The 20,274-nt window shown below is 36.5% G+C and overlaps 2 protein-coding genes across 2 annotated transcripts; one reads left to right on the top strand and one right to left on the bottom strand.

Annotated features, from left to right (window-relative positions):
• Window positions 1-16: 16 nt before the first annotated feature.
• Window positions 17-15,483, bottom strand: Rcd2 (Reduction in Cnn dots 2). Its single transcript, XM_017079460.4, has 3 exons — window positions 15,243-15,483; window positions 12,620-12,806; window positions 17-2,172 (listed from the first exon to the last, which is right to left on the bottom strand). Exons 2-3 carry the CDS (start codon window positions 12,669-12,671, stop codon window positions 755-757), a joined length of 1,470 nt encoding a protein of 489 aa, XP_016934949.2. The 5' UTR covers window positions 12,672-12,806; window positions 15,243-15,483; the 3' UTR covers window positions 17-754.
• On the top strand, window positions 5,657-9,819 carry LOC108014858 (uncharacterized). The gene is made up of 3 exons (XM_036814659.3): window positions 5,657-7,319; window positions 7,774-8,109; window positions 9,022-9,819. Exons 1-3 carry the CDS (start codon window positions 7,227-7,229, stop codon window positions 9,178-9,180), a joined length of 588 nt encoding a protein of 195 aa, XP_036670554.2. The 5' UTR covers window positions 5,657-7,226; the 3' UTR covers window positions 9,181-9,819.
• Window positions 15,484-20,274: the final 4,791 nt, after the last annotated feature.

The raw sequence follows: 20,274 nt of genomic DNA on the forward strand, positions 1-20,274 counted from the left end.
ATTGGCAAGTTATTAAAACACATTTTTTGTTTTCGTTTAGCTTTGGCTTCTTTCTCTTTATTTTTCATGCTTTTTGTGTCGTAAATTTAATAATAAAATGGTTATAAAGGAATGAATGTACATAGTTGATGCGTTTGAGGGAACCAACTAGGTATGTACGTATAATAATTTAGTATTGAATGAGTGCGCGAGTTTTTTTTATATATAATAACTCTAATGTTACAATTCTGGTTGTACGGTAACTAAAATGTACAATCAAACTAAAGAGTTTCCTACTAATACTTTCCAATTACAATTACTTTTGTATTCCCTAACAGATTTTCTCGCTTTTGCTATTTAAAACTATCACATTAACGTATGGTGTCTTAGTGCTTAAATAAATCGCTACTTATTGATTTGAGCATAGTCTTAAGATCGAGTTGTGTGCTTATGCAAGAGGTTGATCCAACGGCTTGGCTGCTTTCAATGTCTGTAGATTGTCCTTAAATTCTGCGAAATTAGTTTAAAATGCTCTTCTGACTGACGACGAAGTTTGTTTTTTTTTGCCTAAGTAGTATTAACATGCAGACTTCTTCCACTATTTTGGTATAATTTCCTCTAGTCGAAGCTAGACGAAAGATTTTTAAGATCAAAAATCAGTCTGCGGGAGGATGTAAATCACACAGAGAAAAATATCTTTTCATTTTAAAATAGTTTCCACCTGTGACATGCCACCAATATATCTTAAAATGAAATGATAAACCGAGATGGCAACCTATGAGTTTGTCTGTGCTGGAATCACAACTAGTCCTTCGTTTTCTTTTGTATCCTTACATCTCACGTTCACATAAGAGCTCAATTCTCTCCCTGGGATGATATCATATTTCTTGGTCGAGTAATATCTCTTATATATCCAGTAGGTTATAATTAAAGCCACAAGTACGCCAACTACGCCAACTACAGCGCCTCCAAAAATCCAGGTGTAATCATGTTTTATTTGCTCCTGAGGCACATCAACATAGTTGTGGTGCGATTTTATACGAAGGACCTCTGTATCGTTGGGATCCTTAACTTGACTGGTGGATTCAGGCGCCAAAGCTTCGGGCTGATTGGTTATGGGACTATCAGTCATCACAGAGAAATTAATTTTAGCCGTCTCTGTTGACATATCAATTTTCTCATCCGTAGTTTTGTCAGCACTTAAACCGATTTTGGTAATACCATCATTGGTATAAGTTTCAAGCGAAGTGCTCGAACCTTTGGAAGTTTCAAGATCATCGGCTGTAGTTGGATTTGTGGTAGTCTCAGTTGGAAAATCGGTGCTAGAAGTTTCTTCTTCTTCTTCTGGGTGTTTGAGATCCGGAGTTTCGGAAGAGACCATAACTCCAAGGGATTCAGAACTGGATTCTGTATTTATAACATCGGTACTGGTTGATTCACTCGTGATCGGAGTGGGTGTGGACATTTCCGTTGTCGTAGTGGAGTTATTGGCTACGCTGGACGATTCGCTTGCATCCGAAACGATAGTAGAACTTTCAGTTGGTATAGTTGAGCTATTTACCGAACTGGAGGATTCGACTTCATCCGAAATCGGAGTAGAAATTTCAGGTGACGTCGTAGAGTTCATATATTTAATAGTAATTTCCTCAATGCTACCATCATCTCCTATAACTTCGGAACCTTGGGTTGTCCCATCAAATGGTAAATGACCATAATAGGAACCATCTTCATCGAGTTCTTCCGGGCAAACTAAACAGCATATTCCCTTGATCGCAATGGGATTACTGCATGGATATTCATGATTGCATTGAATAGTTTTACGGGATACAAATCCACCAAGACAAGTGGCAGTTGTGCAACCATTATCTTCTTCCCAGACATTATCAAGTTCCTTGTACTCATTGTTATCCGTTAAACAAATGGGTATTTCTTCTTCCAGTTCACACATTTCTTTGCATTGAACGGCTAGTGGTTCGCAGGGATCGCATACGGTGCACTTGTTCTTATAGAATCTCATTTTTGAATCATCGCAGACGGGCTCTTCATCGCGGCATTCGTAGCGAGGACAACAGCTACCGGGAAGTCCATTTCCCCTTTCCACCTCGACGATAACATTGCCGCAAATGGGAAAATCGTTCGGACAAGGCGGACACATCTCTTCTGGGTAGCTATCTGGATCAATAATTGGCAGAGCTAAAAATATGAAAAAGAGACAATATATAAGTATGCTATTAAATACATATTTTCAAATTTTGTTATAATCTTCAAACATGATATAACAACTTTTTTTAATTATACCCGTTACTCGTAGAGTAAAAGGGTATACTAGATTCGTCGGAAAGTATGTAACAGGCAGAAGGAAGCGTTTCCGACCCCATAAAGTATATATATTCTTGATCAGGATCACTAGCCGAGTCGATCTAGCCATGTCCGTCTGTCCGTCTGTCCGTCTGTCCGTCTGTCCGTCTGACCGTCTGTCCGTCTGTCCGTCTGTCCGTCTGTCCGGATGAACGCTGAGATCTCGGAAACTATGGGAGCTAGGCTATTGAGATTTGGCGTGCAGATTCCTGAGCTTCCTACGCAGCGCAAGTTTGTTTCAGTAGACTGCCACGCCCACTCTAACGCCCACAAACCGCCCAAAACTGTGGCTCCTACAGTTTTGATGCTAGATAGAAAATTTTAACTGAAATGTATTGTTCTTATCAATACCTATCGATTGACCCAAAAAAAAGTTTGCCACGCCCACTTAAACGCCCACAAACCGCGAAAACCTGTGACGCCCACAATTTGCATGCTAGATAAAAAATTTTAACTGAAATGTGTTGGTTTCGTCAATACCTATCGATTGATCCAAAAATAAATTTGCCACGCCCACTCCAACGCACATAACGCTTAAATCTGTCTACCGCCGGTAGGTGGCGCACTTTAATCTCGCTTTGCTGCTTGCATATCTCCATTTCCCTTTGAGTAACGGGTATCTGATAGTCGAGGTACTCGACTATAGCGTTCTTCCTTGTTTTTTTTAAATACGTCTTGATCCATAAATTTAATGCGTCACAACCAAGGCGTCATATAAAAAAGTGTAAATCTGATTAAGCAGCCTCAAAAGCAAGAATTTTATACACAGAACAGAAATTCGATACCAAAAAATTGCGATCTGATTTGAATGCCCTTCAAGTTTAATATTAACATATCGATCCATCTTGAAAAGCACATTCCCCCGCAATCATCACAGCCCGCCAACCTTGTAGCCATGAATTATTCAATAAATCTAGAGGTAAATTTATAAAAATGGCAATTTGATTAGGCACACACTTAGGAATATTCTTCAAGAAAGCAGAAACCCAATCAAAACAAACGGAATGATATTTGTTTTTGGTGGAATACAAAGTACGGGAGTGACACTCTCGTTTATCATTTATTTATTGTTATTGATTTTTGACATTTTATCATTGAATTATGTATAAAAGGGGGAAGAAGACGCCAGAGCGATAAAAATGGGAATGGCAAGTATAGAAGAGCAACAAAAGATATACAAGTGCACTGCCAAACAAACACGAAAGATTTGAAGACCTCCCTTATTGGATCGGTATGGATCGATCGTTTCATTGAATCAATATTGCCCCAATTGTGGATATTATTAATTTGGTGTGGTAAAGTTTTGTTACAAAAATGCGTCGCATCAAAACTTGTTACAAACTCTTCCCGATCGTGATCGAAGGTTATCAATTATTTTCGATATTGACGTCACTGTCGCAGACTTTGTAGGTGAAGCGCATTTAATTGAACGTAATTTAAAATAGATATAAGTTGTTGCTTTCGTTGTTGTGGCTTTATTCTTCGGCTATCAGGTCGGAGCGATCTATATGACAGCAAGCAGACGGGGCAATTATTCATGTGTGTGGTTATGTGTGCGTGACCGTACTCGTTTGATTGAGAAGCGCATAGAAGGGCGCTGAGAATGTCAGGGAACAGTGCGTGTTGGGATCAATAGAATTTTTCGGAACACCTTGAAATTCCAACTTGTTTGTTTGTTTTCTATTTATAAGCGATCTGAACTGTCGACAGAATTGACAAACTTTAAATGTAATATATGTGGATAGGATATAAACTGATGAAATTTTTCTTAGAATTTAAATTCCGCCTTTTCCCGATCTTAATGCCAAACAATTTCTTGGATTTTCCTCAATAAAAATATCTCAACCCCGCAGCAAAATATTCATTCTTAATCTAGCTTCTGTTGAAAATTGTTTCCTAAATATATGTATTTAAGTGCTTAGGTAGACAATAAATTGGCCATGAGCAAGGTATATTGCTTCCTTCGCTTTGGGTATTCATTTATTTGCTATAATATATTATATTTTTGTGGCTTTGCACTGCGGGTTTATTGACCCGAATGGATAGTGGTAATTTTTTTATCGCCTTTGGGTCAGCAAAAAATAAAAGAAAACGGGAATAAAAAAGAGACATGAGACGGCGGGGCGTTGGAGAAGGTTTCCAGGTTCCAAAGGTTACAATAATTCGATGCAAATTACCTAAGCACATATCCGCCTCAGAAATGGGTCGGGGCTCATTAGCGGAGATCTCTGGGGACGTCGATGATCATTACGGTTGCGATTATGATGATGATTGTATAGGGGAGCACCAGCAGAAGTGCTACTGGCCACTTACGTCACCGGTCTGGCCACAGATACAGTGAAACCGCAGAGATACACAGATGTGGAGATACGGATACTTTGAAGCTGCGAACGAGGCGATCCATATTTCTTTTTGATTGATCTACAGCCGAAGGCCGGCATGCAAAAATGCAATTCAGGCAGCGAGGAGCAGAAAAGCTGAGGAGCCAGCAGCTCACAAAAACCAGATACAGATACGGCGAAATAAATTCCAGTACAATTAGCAGTCGCTTATTTTTGTTTTAAATTTTTGTTTGTCCATTTTTGTTTTTGTTTTTCCTGACACGCTTGTCGTTGACATGCAAAGTTACTTAAACCAAACAAAACGAACATTACACGACAAAATACTAAAAACAAAAAAAATCAAGGGGAGGAGGTCGACGTTTACTTTTAACTACTATCTAAAAGGTCGTCGTTTTCGGGGGGGTACGAGGGGCCCCAAGATGTTAGCCGTTACAAGCGACCAAAAGACCAGCCAAATAGTTGATGGAGTAATTAGAGAACGTTCAAGTTCGCTTAGAGCCAGAGACAAAACGAGAAACTATTTAGTTTTGCCATTTTGCAGGTTTTTTCTATTCTACTCATTCCCGTCAATCACCGTGAACATTGAAAAAGTGTCTCTTTGATAATTTGCTGATGGCGAATCTAATTTTCTGTCGGGAATTATCATATATTCGTACGTTTTATGACATTTTAAGCGAACTTTTGGTCATTAAGGCAGTCATAAAACGGTGACTTTAGTAACCCGAAAACCAGGAAGACGGCAATTCGTTAAACTGTGATTTACTAGCCATGAATCACAGTGACGAACGGGGATGAGTCATGGGAAAGTGGTGATTTAATATAGGATAGATGGACTTTCACTGTTTCCAGGAAAATATGAAATGGACCAACTTTTATTGTACTAATAACATCTTTTAAATGGCTTTTATGTAAAAAGGTTTATTAGAACATGTAAAAATACATACAATGTTTGTAAACTGGTTTTTATGTTTTAATATTCAGCAACCCACAAAAGGCACTGAATAAATCATAATTTGAATAACTGAAAAGGCATCACTCAATCAAATTTAATTCATAAAAGAAAATAGGCCTATCTCAGAATCACCCAACCATGTATGATTAATTAAATAAAAAGTCCCATTTAAAAACTGCTAATACCGGTGTTAATTATTTTATTAACTGAACTGTATTTTAAGCACTCCCATTGACCATTGTGATCGTAAACAAAAGCTTTCAAAATTAAAATAAACTATGACATATGTGATTTAATCACACCCGAATTAAACGCCAATATAATCCATGTATAGCATGGGGAAAAATGTGACATCAGACTTGCGGTAATCAGTACTATATTTTTGTGAAATGGTTTCGTTCTAACAGTACAAAAAGCAATCAATCTTTTTTGCCAACGTCTCTCGCACGTCCTAAGAAAGCGTAATTTATGCGATTTAATTTAATCGCCAGCATGTTGAGCAAATAATCGTTCGTCACTCCAGATTTGGTTGCTTTCCGCATAGCTACCAATTAAGAGAGTTGTACGATTGTTCAGTTCACTTCACGGTTAGCATTACCATTAGCCGGCCCCCATTAACGTTCTTTTCTTCTTGCCCTCTGCTAATATTTCCACCTTTTGATATCCCTCTGAGTAACCCCCGAAAACCCCAGACCCCCACTGTTTATAAAGTGGCCAACTAATTCGTTAGAATTGCGTAAACAAAACATTTTCGTACGCTCAACGCTTTCTATTTTTTACTTTTTGGCCCCGTTTAAGCCAGCGGCGACAGGAGTATTAAACCTTATCTTAATTATAGATCAATTATGGTAGTGGAGGCTACCCTACACACTGGGCAAATATATTCCACCGCACATCATTAATTATAAGTGCAAACTGAAGTCAGCCATATGGAAAAGGTGAGCGCGCAAATGGAACAGAAGTTAACTAATGCGTGTCGCAACTCCATTCTTTCAGACAAGTTAAGGGTTATTAATAAATTAGTCTGGAAGGTAGTGGTTAAAAATAAATGTTTTAATATATAAATTCAACAAAAAATGGGATCTGTGTTTTTATAAATATTATACCAAACCAATTTATGACCAATTATGGCAACTCAAAATAAACAAGAAACAATTGCAGTATAAACAAAAATAATTCAATATATCAGACATTTTTTTATTGAATCCACATTAGCCAAATGTCAAAAATTGACTTTACTAAATGTATAAATTTTCTAAAATAATAAAAATCCCATATCTACATATATCCGAAACACAAAAATAGAGACCTGCCATGAATTTTGATGGGGTTATGGATGTCCCCCGGTGATTAGTTCGCATTATATTGTACAAATTGCACAATTACAATTAAATTATACGGCACAGCGTAAAATGTCTGATTAATGACAGCCACCCCCCAATTCCGATCCCCTTGTCAACCCACAAAAAAAAAATGGGAAACGAGAGCAGGCAAACAGATGTGCGGCGATATTCAATTTATATGTTTGGTATACAAAATAATAATAATTATTTTTTAATAATTACTGCACTGGGGCCGCAATCTGTTGTTTCTCGATGGTCATTGTTAGTACGATGAGTGACGCCTTTCTGCTGGGATTACTATTCTGCCTCATATTGCCGGTTCTGTGGCAGCCATCGTTAGCAACCGTATGTAACTTGTGATTTATAATATTTACTATAGGGAATGGTAACAAAATCAAAATACCACAAAACAACTAAGTAAAGCGTTTAAAACCATATCTAAAACTAAATAGAAATGTAAAGTTATGAATATTTTAGTCATGCTTGTTCTAAAGGGAATGGATAAGATATTTAAAATAAGATATATAAAATAAAAGCAAAGATATTAAACTCTTTTTACGCACCATGCCAAAAAAGAGATATCTTCCTTCTTTTCAAAAAATATTTCAACCTTACAAACCATTTCCTAGAAATACAGATCTCAAAGAACCGATCCACTTAAAATTCAAAAATATGCCAACAAAGAAAATGAGATGCAGTTTTGTTTTCCCTCGCCAAAAGTAGCCATCGTGACTAAGACTATAGGTTTATAAACACAGCATATGATGCGCATTTGTTTAATGGGCTCACCCACTTGTAGCGCGATTTCGAGATACGTTGGCGGGACATCAACTGTTCGGTCGTTGATCCCACGACAGCGGAGGTCTTCAAGTGCGACATTGTGGAAATGCCCAAGAAGCAGGGCAATTTCCTAAACACCTTGCTGCTGCTCCGACGACCTATCCACAAATTGTATGTGGAACTGAGTGTGGGACAGATTGCCAAAAGAAAGGATCGCTTTATTCAGCAACTCCTCAAAATTCGAGTGGATGGATGTAACCTAATCGGTTTTCAAAGCAAGAATCGCATTTTGAATGCGGTGCTCAAAAAGCTTATTCAGTCGGGAAACTATCCAGATTCCTGTCCCCTATTGGCGGTAAGTTTTGAATAAAGTTTATCTAAGGTTCCACAGAAATCACTTTACATCGATGCACACATAAAATTTGCGCTTAATGGGCGCTCGGCGATTTCTGAGGCTTCTTATTATACTTGTATCTATCATACTTGGCAATTCAAATCACGTTGCGATGCAATATGCAAATTAATGATAGATAACATAAAAACTATTTTCGGGCCTTGCATTTCTAAGAAACTTTGGGCGTGACATTTATACTGAGCAAACAAAAACTGGATTTCCTTTCCCTAGTAAATAATACGTTTACCGCAGGTCTTAGTATTAAATTTAACCTTTTAGGGCATCATCATCATCATCAATAAAATATTTGTATTATTGATTTATGATTTATTTTGGGAACAAGAGTATTTTTGGTTTTACATCGACCACACCTTCAAATTTATTACGTTGTTAAATTTGATTTGCCTTCAGAATTTTATAAAAGCGCACCTTATAAGAATAACTCTAATACATTTTTCAACTATTTGAATCGACTTTTATGGCTAATGGAATCTTTATTCCGCACTTAAGGCAGCCGATACAAGTCGAACCCAGACACCTGATTAAACATTGAACCATTTCTGACCTACTCAAAGTCAAAATCTGATGAATATTTTCCGTAATCTTTATCTTTACGAGCTGAGCGTAAATAGAGCAACAAATTAGTCAAATGTTCTCGCAAATAAACAGAGCTATCTATATCTGTGCGATTGTTCAGAAATACACCGCTATCGTTAAAAAACGGAAAATAAACAAATACGAATAAACAAGTGAAATGCGCATTAACCGAAAAAACCAGAATCGTTTCGCCGAAACGAAAGTTTGAATGAAACCCAAATCGAAATGGCCATATATCATTTTCATTCGCCTAATTTTCCGCATTTCTATCCGCAGAATGTCAACTATACGTCCACTCGTTTCGCCCTCAATCCGGATCATTTTCCGACCTACATGCCGGACATGAAGTTCAATACGAAACTGGTCTTTCAGCTGGCCAGGAATATTAGCCTGATCCGAGCAAGTGTGGATGCCGAGGTGATGAGACGGTCGTAAAGAGAAATATTTCAATAAAGCACACGGAAAAGTACATAAACCAGGGGCAAATAATTCGATATATTTATGCGGTTCCATGACTAAGTCGGTGGCAGTGACTAATAGCTTTGGCATGGGATTTGCACCGCGGTTCACATTTAGATTAGACGGCTATCTGGAGCATTCGGTAAATGCCTTGTGGATTTCCTATGAATATCTATTTTTATCATCGAACCCTGAGATACTGCTAAACTCGTAGCCCCGAAAACAATTTCACTGCCATGACTTTCAAATTTCGTTTTGCTCCACATTTATGATTCATGGCTGAGGAATTTGGCATCAAACTGGCTGACTGATTTCTGCACTTCACTGTTAATTAGCCATAAATATGGGATTTAGCTTGTACCAGAAATCAGATTAAAGGAAACAAATGGTCTTAAACTAAATAGTAGGGGATTAACTGATTTCTGCACTTAGTGTTAATTAAATAAAATACCGATTGCCAGCAACAATAATTTAAAAGCTTTGGGTTGTAGCAGAGATCTGATTAAACGAAAAAATTAATTAATTGGCGAACTGGTTTTCCGACTTCTGCATGTCGTTAATCACTAATAAGTATTATAAACTGGCAGCAGCAATAATATAAAACCAATTTAGTATATTCGTTAATCACTAATAAGTATTATAAGCTGGCAGCAGCTGTATTATAGTTCCAATTTAGTAGTAATATAATTTATTTGAATAAAAGGAATAATTTACAAAAATATTTAAAGAATTTCGTTGACAAATAAGATTAAACAGTATCTTTTAGTCTGAACTCTTTTATATATTATAAACAGACTAATTTGTTGATAATGCGAGTGCAGAAAAATAATAGATTAAGAAAGCTCAGGCCCCTTTTCGAGTGTCGGCCAATCAAATTAAGAAATGACGTGAGTCTGCCCAGTAAAGATATTTAGCAGAAAATAAATAGAACAGCGTTTATCAAGAGGGCACCCAAACAAACAAAAACTTAGAGCGCCTTTCTCTCAAACAGACTGCAATGTCATGGTCACAGAATCTTTCTTTCTTTCGAGAATTGCGCCTGATAAATTCCTTCTCGCACCGCGAAAAGTCAAGTGAGCAAAATCTATTTATCATTTATTGACGTCTGGATTCGTCATCAATATTTTTGCCATGGCAAAGAAACTCTAGCCAAGTGTATATTGACTTAGGCTGAAGGAAAACCTTTGTCAAGGCCAGCCACAAAATAAAAAGGAAAGTGTTTCCGGCCAGCCATTTCCATTTCCATACCCATACCCATATTCGCATTTGCATTTGCCACAACAAAGTCTGGAATGGTGGGAGTACGGTGACATAACCCCAAACCAGTAAAGTCGGGGAATTCTAGGCCAAAATATTCTAGCCACCCCTAGTAACTGGTTGGGGGAATATAGCCCAAATAGCTCACTTAGTGGGTTAGTCAGCCAGGGGTTAGTGGGTTAGTAAGGTGGGGTTGGATGGAAGAAAACTGCACTCGAAACAAATATTTCTAAGGAAACGCCGCTTTTGAACTAGGAACCTATTCTTAAGCATACTAAATATTTTTGATAATTTTTTTAACGAATTTTTTCTGAGGTTATTTTCCAGAAAACAAGTTTATTGAACCAATTCTTAAAATTCTTATTCCAAGAAAACATTTTTTATCTAGTAAATTAGTTCAAAATTCTATTTCCAATGAAAGATAATTTAGTTATTTCTTCAATTATTTCTGTTTACAATATACGGTTCGAAAAAATATAGGTGTATAACATAACATTTACCACTAAAGTTTGGCTAACTATAGTTTTCCTATTTCTAGTTTATTGATTCACCAATTTGAAGACGTAAAACAAGCAATAACATTTGATTTTCACTACAACTACTTATAATATTCTCCAAAGTGCACTCAGACTATTAGGAAAAATTGCTGGCACGAAAGGCGGATTACAATTTCATCGGGTAATGGAAAAATATTCAAGGCGCTGGCCAAACTAAGAGAGTTGTTTTTCTTTATCGCCCGTGGAAAACGGCTAAAACCTGGTGGCAATACGCCTTCGTTCTGGCCGTTCTAAGTTCACTTATCGTATTCATCTGGATGGAATTCGCTGGGCAAACACGGCAACCACAAACCGCCAGTTGGACTCTATATGTCTGGGTGCTTATAAACTATATATACGTAACAAACACGATCTACAACAGACTATCTGTCGTTTGTCACCCATTCGCACCAGTTTGATAAGACCGCCGCAGATTAAGATGGAATTCCAAATAAAAGTGTGCGTTGCCACTCCTGGGCTTTCTATAAAAAATCAAGACTCCGCTGCACACTCAAGGTTAAGTTCATTAGGTTTCTCTAGATTAACACATGTTTCCCCCGATATCTGTGTATGGTGAGTTGTGCTGTGGATCGAGGGAATACTCTATATCGGGTGAATAAGTGGGAAAAATGCACCCGATCTGGCATTACTCACAAAGTCAATAGTAAATAGGGGAAATAGTGCGACTTGGCTTCCAATTATGTTTCCTTGCTCGTGCGATAGTGCTATCAGTTTGCAGAATTCTATTTGCAAAAAAAAATCTAACCATGTCCATTTTTACTACTGATATTTATATAGTTTATACTAATCAACGTCCACTTGTAAATTAATTGGCTGACTAGTAAAGTTTGTTGAAGAAATGATTTTGGAATTGAAACTCCCCAATTGTTTTGGAGATAAGGGGTCTTTCAGACTATATGGAAATTATAGATCTTGAAGAATGGTTTTAATAATGACCCAAAATCATTGTTTAAAAACTTTCCCATTTCGGTCTTCCCCCACAATATTTCTGGTGACGCACTTCAGGTAAAAATTGTTTAAACAAAAGCTCGCCCATGCCCTTCGATGGCCACTATCAAGGTCATTTCGGTTCATAGAAAAACATACGCTCGCGAAAACCAAACAAAAACGAGTGGAATAAAAATAAACAATATTTTGTGAAATGCCCCAAAAACACGAAATAAATAAAAAAAACAAAATAAAAACGAAAATACAACCGAATTTACACATACTCAGATGCCATTTGAATTATCAATGAAATTCGGCAACAAAACAAAAAAGAACAAAAGCAGAAACCCCAAAATTTGTGCGGCAACATGTGTTTTTTGGGCGAAAACAAAAAAATAATCAAAACAAAAAGTCGGTATGCAAAGAGCGAAGAAGAAGGGGAGATCCGCATGGCATATGGCCAAAATCGACTCTATAGATAGTTCCGACACGTCATGAAAGAGAGATCCCATATATATATAGCCATATGATGCCGCTGCCGTGACGTAGGCTTTCGGCTTCTGGTTTTCCTTAATGGAAAGTATCTCGATAGAGTAAACAGAAATCGAAACATCCGATTATCCGTGGCAGTGAATCACTTCATTAATGAACTAATTTCGGTGCTCTTAACTCACCCAATGCCTTGAGGTTCCACAAAAAGCAGCAAAGTATGATTAACTTGGCCATTTCACGTGAGTAAGTCGATCAAAGTCCAAAAATTGAATAAGTATATATACAATCCGTGTATATATCTCTAATTTATTGTGAAATTGTTGAGAAAAGGGGTTCCTTCTTTTAGTTTGCTTGCACTGCACTGTATCTCTGGAAAGGCAAGAAAATAAATATTAAGAAATTAGTAATATTCTTTTATTTACATCCATGTTTATTTTGATTATTGCAATTATAATGGTTAAATTGTGTAATATTAATTTCACAATTCCTCTAAAGTTCCTATTCATTTGTACACCTTTTAACAGCTCGATGGTTGGATAGCAACTGCATACGATCGCGTCTCGGGGCCCCTTTTTATATTTTTACTGCCTGGAAACGCATCTATTTATGTTATCTTACTTCCATATATGAGGAATTCCACTGCTCTTGTTATTTTTTACGGAATCTTATTTGTCTCTTATTTTATCTTGAATAATATGTATTATTGAATATTGCAATCTTGAATTTGAAAATATTTTACTGGGGAATTATTCATTACCGAGGCTGTCCCAGAAATCTCTTTGGGCGAAATTTCGGTGGAAATGTTAGTAGGCATCAATACAAGTTTCCCCCGAACAGATTTCTACACACAAAAATATTTTATGGGTAAGCTTTACTAGTAAGGATAGTTAAGTAATTATAGGAAAGGTTAAAAACGTGTATTTTATTGTTTTATTGTGTACTATTGAATAGTTGTTGTTGGAAGAGAAACTACTTCGTTGGCCAAACTGGCAATGCGATGCCTTGGGTCTTTTAAGGTCTTTTAACTATTGTATTGGTCAGTTTAACCTTTAACCTATAAGTTTTTTGGTGTGTACTTTAAGAAATTCCACGCAAACATTTCGTGCTTTGGCCTTGAGATGCACTTTTATCTTATCTTTTTCCTACCTATCTAACAATCTATTTTTTGTCACAAATTTTAACGGCGCAGTTCCGATTTGCATCTGGTTTTCGTATCTGAGATTTTCCGGTTTCCACCCGAAGTTGTACCCAAGTTGCCAAGTACACTCTGATTACCGTCCCAACAGGCTACCTGCGTTGTGTTCTTCGATTCGCACGATAAGTGTGTTATAACATATGCCAAACTGATTGCCTGATAACTCTTCAGTTCTGATACCACACAAGGAAAGGCACATGGAAGGCCAGTCGATGCACACAGTTTGGGCCAAAATAATAATGCTGAATTGGCTATAATGGCTTTGCCTTTACTCGATTCAGCACTTTTCAGTGATTGTGAAATTTATTTTTATTTCGTGCAATTACATGATTTCCGCTCGAATTCTTACTATGTTGTAAATGGTTTTTGTGTCTGCATGGTATTAGGGATAGGTAACAATGACAGACCCTTATAAATAAATTTTAATCTGAAGCTATAACAAATCGCAGAATTTTTTGTTTAATAATTATAAAATTATCATAATTGTTATTATTATAATTGCTGTTATTATAGTGACTAGCCCAATAATTTGTGTGTTAATCATTTACTATTTATGGTGATAATCAGATTTAATCGCATTAATTTATAAGTTAGATGTGTATGTTTTTACAACAAAATAATCAACTTTCGGGACAGAGTAATTGGATGATATGTATTTTAAATACCAAGCTAAGAATTAAATTACTAGAAAACAATAAAAATACATTGTGTTTAGATTGCCTAATAGATATGGCTTTTTTCCCAAGAAAACCATTTATATTCTTATCACGTGTGTATTACACTATATATTTTTATGAACCAATTACATTCACAATAGATTGGGTTTAATACTTTCAGTTGCTTATAGATGTGTCTTTTTTTTCGCATAAAAACCATTTATATTCTAACCACATCTGTATTATATTATACAAATTATATATTAATAATAAGAATACATAATATTGTGTTTAATAATTTCAATTGCCCAATAGATGTGGCTTTTATCTTTAGCATGAAAATCATTTATATTCTGACTGTATATGCATTATATTATATATTTTTAGGAACCAATTACATTAAAAATCAATTGTATTTTCCTTAGCACGACAACCAATAATATTCTGACCTCATCTGTACTTGAGTGCAGGCAAGTTAAATGTCCGTCTGGGCGACTAAATGCAGACATATATGCAGTAATTAAATTTGCCGTGGGCGTCAGAATGGAAAGCTGTTAGGTGAACGGCGCGTCAGATTTTTCCATTATTTGGCAAAAAGTGGAAATGAAAAGCAGAGGCAGAAAGGCGGAAAAAATCCGCCGACACGTGCATTTATGCAAGTGCATTTGACCGACTCGCCATATTCCATATTCGTTATATCACCAAGTAAAGCGCATGCGCAGACCCCTAAAAGACCCATAAAAGGAAGCACCGATTGAAATTCCATCTTTCGCACTTGCAGCACAAATTGCTCACATTGGCCAGTAAAAAACAGAAAAAAAATAAATACAAAATAACAAGATAGCGAAAAACAAGAAAAAAGGCATAAAGCCAAGGGAAATACTTAGCGGCGAAATTAGGTCGCCTGGCCTACGCAGATTACGAATATATATTTTGGACTCGACTTGGCTTTACCTTTACTTGCCGAGAGTCCAACTGATCCAAAAATAAAACTTCATTGTATGTTTGTTTTCAATTGACAGTCTGTCTGTCCATTTTGTCGCCGTTTCTGTTGTTTTTCTTGTATTTTGGCAATGCTATGTATTTTTGTTTTGTTTGGGCCGCCGTTTTTAAGGTAATAATGTTATTTCGGCGATTTTTCACTAGCGCACAGCACACAACCGATTTCAATGGAGGTTCTCAGCAAACTAAAAAGGTGTTTTGCTAAATCAAAAGTTTTGCCTCTAGCCTGGGCTCTCTTTTCCCTCGGGTAGCTCTCTTTTGAGTGCGGTTCTCTTTTGGCTGCTCTTCCGATCTTGTTTGTGTACGTTTTTTGTGTACGTTCGGCAAATAAATCTGCCTAAATGCGTAATTACAAAAAGCAAAGCATCGATTACTTTATTTTAACGATCTAATTATTAACATATTATTTTATTCATTTAATGGGTTTGAAGGTCCCAATGCTAAGTTAATGTTCTTTAAGAAAAAGGGGGTAATGTAAAATGGTAAGTATATTTTCATTCCAATCTGAAAATGTTTATATTTTATTTGGGTCGTGTGTACTTGTTATCATAGCTCATACTTTTAATATTAATTCTGTCATCATTAAGTTTTATTAGTTTTTTCTATTAGATAAAAATTATCATTTTATTGTAAAAACTTTTAATAATTTTAAAATATTGTTGCATGATTGATGTTTTTGGTTTTCATTTTTTCATTTAAGAATTTTTAAAAATGTTTCGGCCTAAATACCTACTGTTTTTCTTATTCTGTACCACTGTGCGTATACTTAACATTCAAATGAAATTTGATTTATTGTGCGTATACGCGATAACACGTATACGTCTGTTAGACCTATCGATTATTTCAAACGGCAGTCAGCTGTGGCATTAGGTGCTGTTAAATGCTGGTACACAGCACTGTTATGTTAAAGAGCTGCCAGACCTATAGAAAGAGGACAAGTGCCGGCCGGCGCAACTCTGGCAACTCTGTCCGTGAAACAAGAAATTTGTAGCACACTTATGGGATGAAATTAATATGATGTTTTCTTATATTTAATATTTAATACTTTGTGGTTATAACATGTGTATGAGGAAGAATCTGTTTTATAGGCAAAGGCAAAAAAAAGATAAATAAAAAACTGATACATTTGGTTATTGTAAACTAAGTATACAGATTTAAAGGTAAGTTTTCAAAATAACTGACAAAACGTAAGGAGGTTTAAAGTTTTGTTTCAAAGAATAAGGTTTCCGCTTATGTTTATTAATATTTTATCAAGCTGAATGATAGATTTTAAAGTAATCAATTAGAATATTATCACAACAAGGATAGGACTGCATTAATAAGATTTGAAATGTATTTTACTATCTTGGTGTACAGCTCCATTTCTCATGAAATTGAAATTTAGCTCGATTGACTTACGCATTTTTAAGCATGATGTGGCGCCGCTGACATTTTCCCGCCTGCCGTTTCTTATTGTTGTTATGACCGCTGAAGTTGCCGTTGCAGTTGATGTTGCTCTTGCCGCTGATGTTGCTGTTGCCACTGGAGTTGCTGTTGCTGCTGCTGCATGTTGCTGTTCCTGATGTTGCTGCTGTCATTGGCTGCACTCACAACTGGCATTGGTAATTAGCACGCGCGCTGCTAATTAACACTTTCTGGAAGAGCGGCACTCAACTCCACTCGGTGTGTTTGTGTTCAGGGGCCGCTTGCAATTCCCCGACGACTGCAAATTGCACGCGTGGCGGCTGCAACACCGCTCCAACTTGCTGCAACACTCAAAATAAATACCACATTTAAGTCCAAGAAAATACAAGCCAATAGTACCAAACTTGGTCAAACTAGCTTTAAAATTGACCAAGCAAATGTTAAAATTATTCTGGCAAATGTTTACTATACCCCAGAAAATGCGTTCTTTTAATTAAAGTGTATAAGTGTGTAGGCTTTTTATGAAAAATATTACAAAAAACCATTAGAATTTTATAAACCTTTAATCACAGTTTTACTTTACAACTAATGAATACGATATAACTTGGGGAAACTTTAAGGACTTTTTTTCACCCATATATATTTAAAAGTTTTAAAACTATATTATAATATCTTAGAAATAGGCTTAAATTTAATTAAAATGTTGTTTGCTCTTATTTAAAAAAATTATAAATACCACTTGACTTAAGAAATACTCGAATATACGCCTGTTAATATATGGAATTTTAAAAATATTTGTAGTTCCAATTAAATTATTTTGACTTGAATCTTTTACATTTTAAAAATGTTTTAGTATTTTTTTGGTTTTAAGTGCGGTTTTGCGGGTCAAGAGGTTGGCGATTGGCCACTTTTTAGGACAGTCTTTGTTGTGAGTGCATCGCCACTGAAAGATTGCTCCTGGCTTTGCCTCAAAGCGAAAATGCCGCCGCACTGTTTTCGTCCGCCGGCTAAAATGTAAGCCCAAAAATGGTAAAGGTGTTTTTTTTTGCCTGGCTCCTAGGTGGTGTCTTTTTTTGGTCCTGACGGTCACTTCTGCGCCCCTCTGATGTCCTCCGAAAAAAGCGTGAAATTTTAATTGTGCCTTTCGGGGCGTTGTCGTCTTGGTCGATCGGCCGCCGCCTCGACCCGAAATAAAGATCTCTCGCGGCGCACACAGCTCATCCCGGGGAGATTCCTCCTCCTCCGCCTGCCCACTACCAAAAGTTGTTCATGCCAAAAAGGTGCAAAAGGCCAAATAGTATTCTGTTGTTTATGTTGTTACATGCCTCGTTGTCTGTGTCTTTTTGGCTCAGCAAAAATGTCCGCTGGAATCCGCCCAAGCCACACAGTTGAGCTTATGCGGCTGTCTGCACCAAAAGAAATGCACAGGGGTGTCAAATAGAGCACTAGAAACTTTTGATTAAATTAGGGAGCTACATATGGTGTCATAAAAACTTCCTTTAAGTATTTCAACATTATAAAAATATTTGAAAAAAAAATCTAAGTAAATAAAAACTTTAAGAGCTTTTAAATAGTTTTAGAAATGCGGGCTTAAGAATGATTCCTATAGCAAAATCCTACAATATTTTAATAATTTGGCACTCTAGATAACAAAATTTTAGTTGAAGAAAATAATATTTAAAATGATTTAATACCCATTTAAAATTAATTTTCTTATTTTATCTTGAACAAAAAAGATAAATGTATATTTTGTACAACTTATTAAGCCTTTTAAGTTTGTATTAATCTTCTTTAAAGTTTATCACACTTAGACGGCCTAAGAACACAATATTGAAAAATTAAAAAATTGCCTATTTTTAAGATTTTTTCAAATAAATTTAAAATATTATGGTACCATAATAAATAATTTATTTAAAAATACACTTAATATAATTTTCAAAATGGAAATAGACCTCGTAAAATTCCTGATTATGTCCTAAAAATGTATCCATAATAATCCTTTTTGGGCTCTAGAAGTACTAAACTACTAAACAGAGCTTTAAATTTTTCCAAGTGTGCTTTCCCTTAAGCAGTAGTCCCCACTGTGGCTGCACCTGATGTCATCCGCATCCACAGCGCCTGCAGCCGCCGATCATCGAGTGCGGCTCTAGGGTTATTCCGCTGGCCATCGGGCCAAAGATGAATCCGCGGCTTTGTTGCTGTTAATGGTGGCTGCGGGCCAAATCAATTCCCGGCCCAACATGTTGGCCTGTCCACCGGATTGGTATTGCTCCGATGGACAACTTTGCCCCCTTGGCCGTTTTATTGGTTGACAATAAAAGTGAGCCAGCTCCGTGCCATGCATAATAATTATAATCCATTTAATTTCCGCAGACTCCTCTGCTGGCAATACCATCGATCATTCGGGGTCACGTGTGTGCGCTGACCTCTGGCGTTTTGAGTTTTGAGTTTTCTGTTTTCCGTTTTCCTTTTGCCATTGGCTGGCTTTGTACGTCAGTCAGTGGAAAGCCAAAATGCCAAATATCTAATACGCTTCCACCGAAATGATCAAATTCATGGAATTTTCGCATAAAGCCGCGGACCAAGTCGGAGGAGCCCCCACCCCACCCATTTCCCCACCTTTGCGTAAGGCAAACAAAACGACGCGACAGGTGAATCGGCCGCCCGTCGACTCGCCCCATACGGGGATATTCGACAGACGGTCGGTCAAGCGGATTCGCATATTCCAAACTCGGCCTGGCTCTTCTGGCCAAAAGATCGCAGCGGCTGGGAGGCGGGATCGGGAGTGGTCCACGCTCCACGGTCCACGGTCGATGGTCGGTGGGCACATCTTTTTCGGTGTTCACATGTGCCAAATGATGTCGATGGCGGCGGGTGAGGCAAATCGAAATTACAGTGGGCCTAGGCATGCCAAAAAGTACTCAAATATATTTTATAAATAAATAAATCAAGCCAGAGAAAGATTGTTTAAGAATAACAGGCCAAAGGAATATCGAATTTTAAATTATGAGATTGTATAAATAAATATACAGTATGGATTACGATTCCACATTAACTTAGAGTTAGTTGATAGTTGGACAATCTTTTCGAAATATGTTTATTATAAATAATATTATTGGATTTGTAGTACCCTTAAGCGACAAAAAAAATATGAAAGAAGGACATATAATACATCAATACGTTGATTGTAAAATTTAGATACCATCATTTAATTAGATTGCACATGAACTGAGAATTAATTTACATACATATGGCGATTTTTTTTCCGGAATACATTAATTATAAACATTTTTTTTATTAATTCTTAATAAGTTCCTAAGCCACATAAAAAATCATAGAAAAATTAACCAATTTAGAATATTTATCTTAAGATATTGATGTTAAATATTTATAATTTGACAAACCTTTTTTTAAACATTTTTTTGTTAAATATCAAAATATTAAAAATTGTTTTAAAAATGAATTAGATAGAGTATGCATGATTTAAAAGCCATTTGGCTACGACCTATCCTAGACTCATTTTCAGGTTTTAGGACTAAGTATGTACCTTTTTTTGTACTTGGTAGATTTTTTACTTATA

Source organism: Drosophila suzukii, chromosome 3, assembly GCF_043229965.1.
Source record: "Drosophila suzukii chromosome 3, CBGP_Dsuzu_IsoJpt1.0, whole genome shotgun sequence".
Taxonomy (NCBI): Eukaryota; Metazoa; Arthropoda; class Insecta; order Diptera; family Drosophilidae; genus Drosophila; species Drosophila suzukii.

Excerpts from the sequence above, each read along its gene's own strand:
- Rcd2 (XM_017079460.4), bottom strand. The coding sequence starts at position 12,671 with ATGGCCAAGTTAATCATACTTTGCTGCTTTTTGTGGAACCTCAAGGCA. Across the intron at positions 2,173-12,619 it reads GTGGAACCTCAAGGCATTGG|CTCTGCCAATTATTGATCCA; the intron begins GTGAGTTAAGAG and ends TCATATTTTTAG.
- LOC108014858 (XM_036814659.3), top strand. The coding sequence starts at position 7,227 with ATGGTCATTGTTAGTACGATGAGTGACGCCTTTCTGCTGGGATTACTA. Across the intron at positions 7,320-7,773 it reads GGCAGCCATCGTTAGCAACC|CGCGATTTCGAGATACGTTG; the intron begins GTATGTAACTTG and ends ACCCACTTGTAG. Across the intron at positions 8,110-9,021 it reads ATTCCTGTCCCCTATTGGCG|AATGTCAACTATACGTCCAC; the intron begins GTAAGTTTTGAA and ends TTCTATCCGCAG.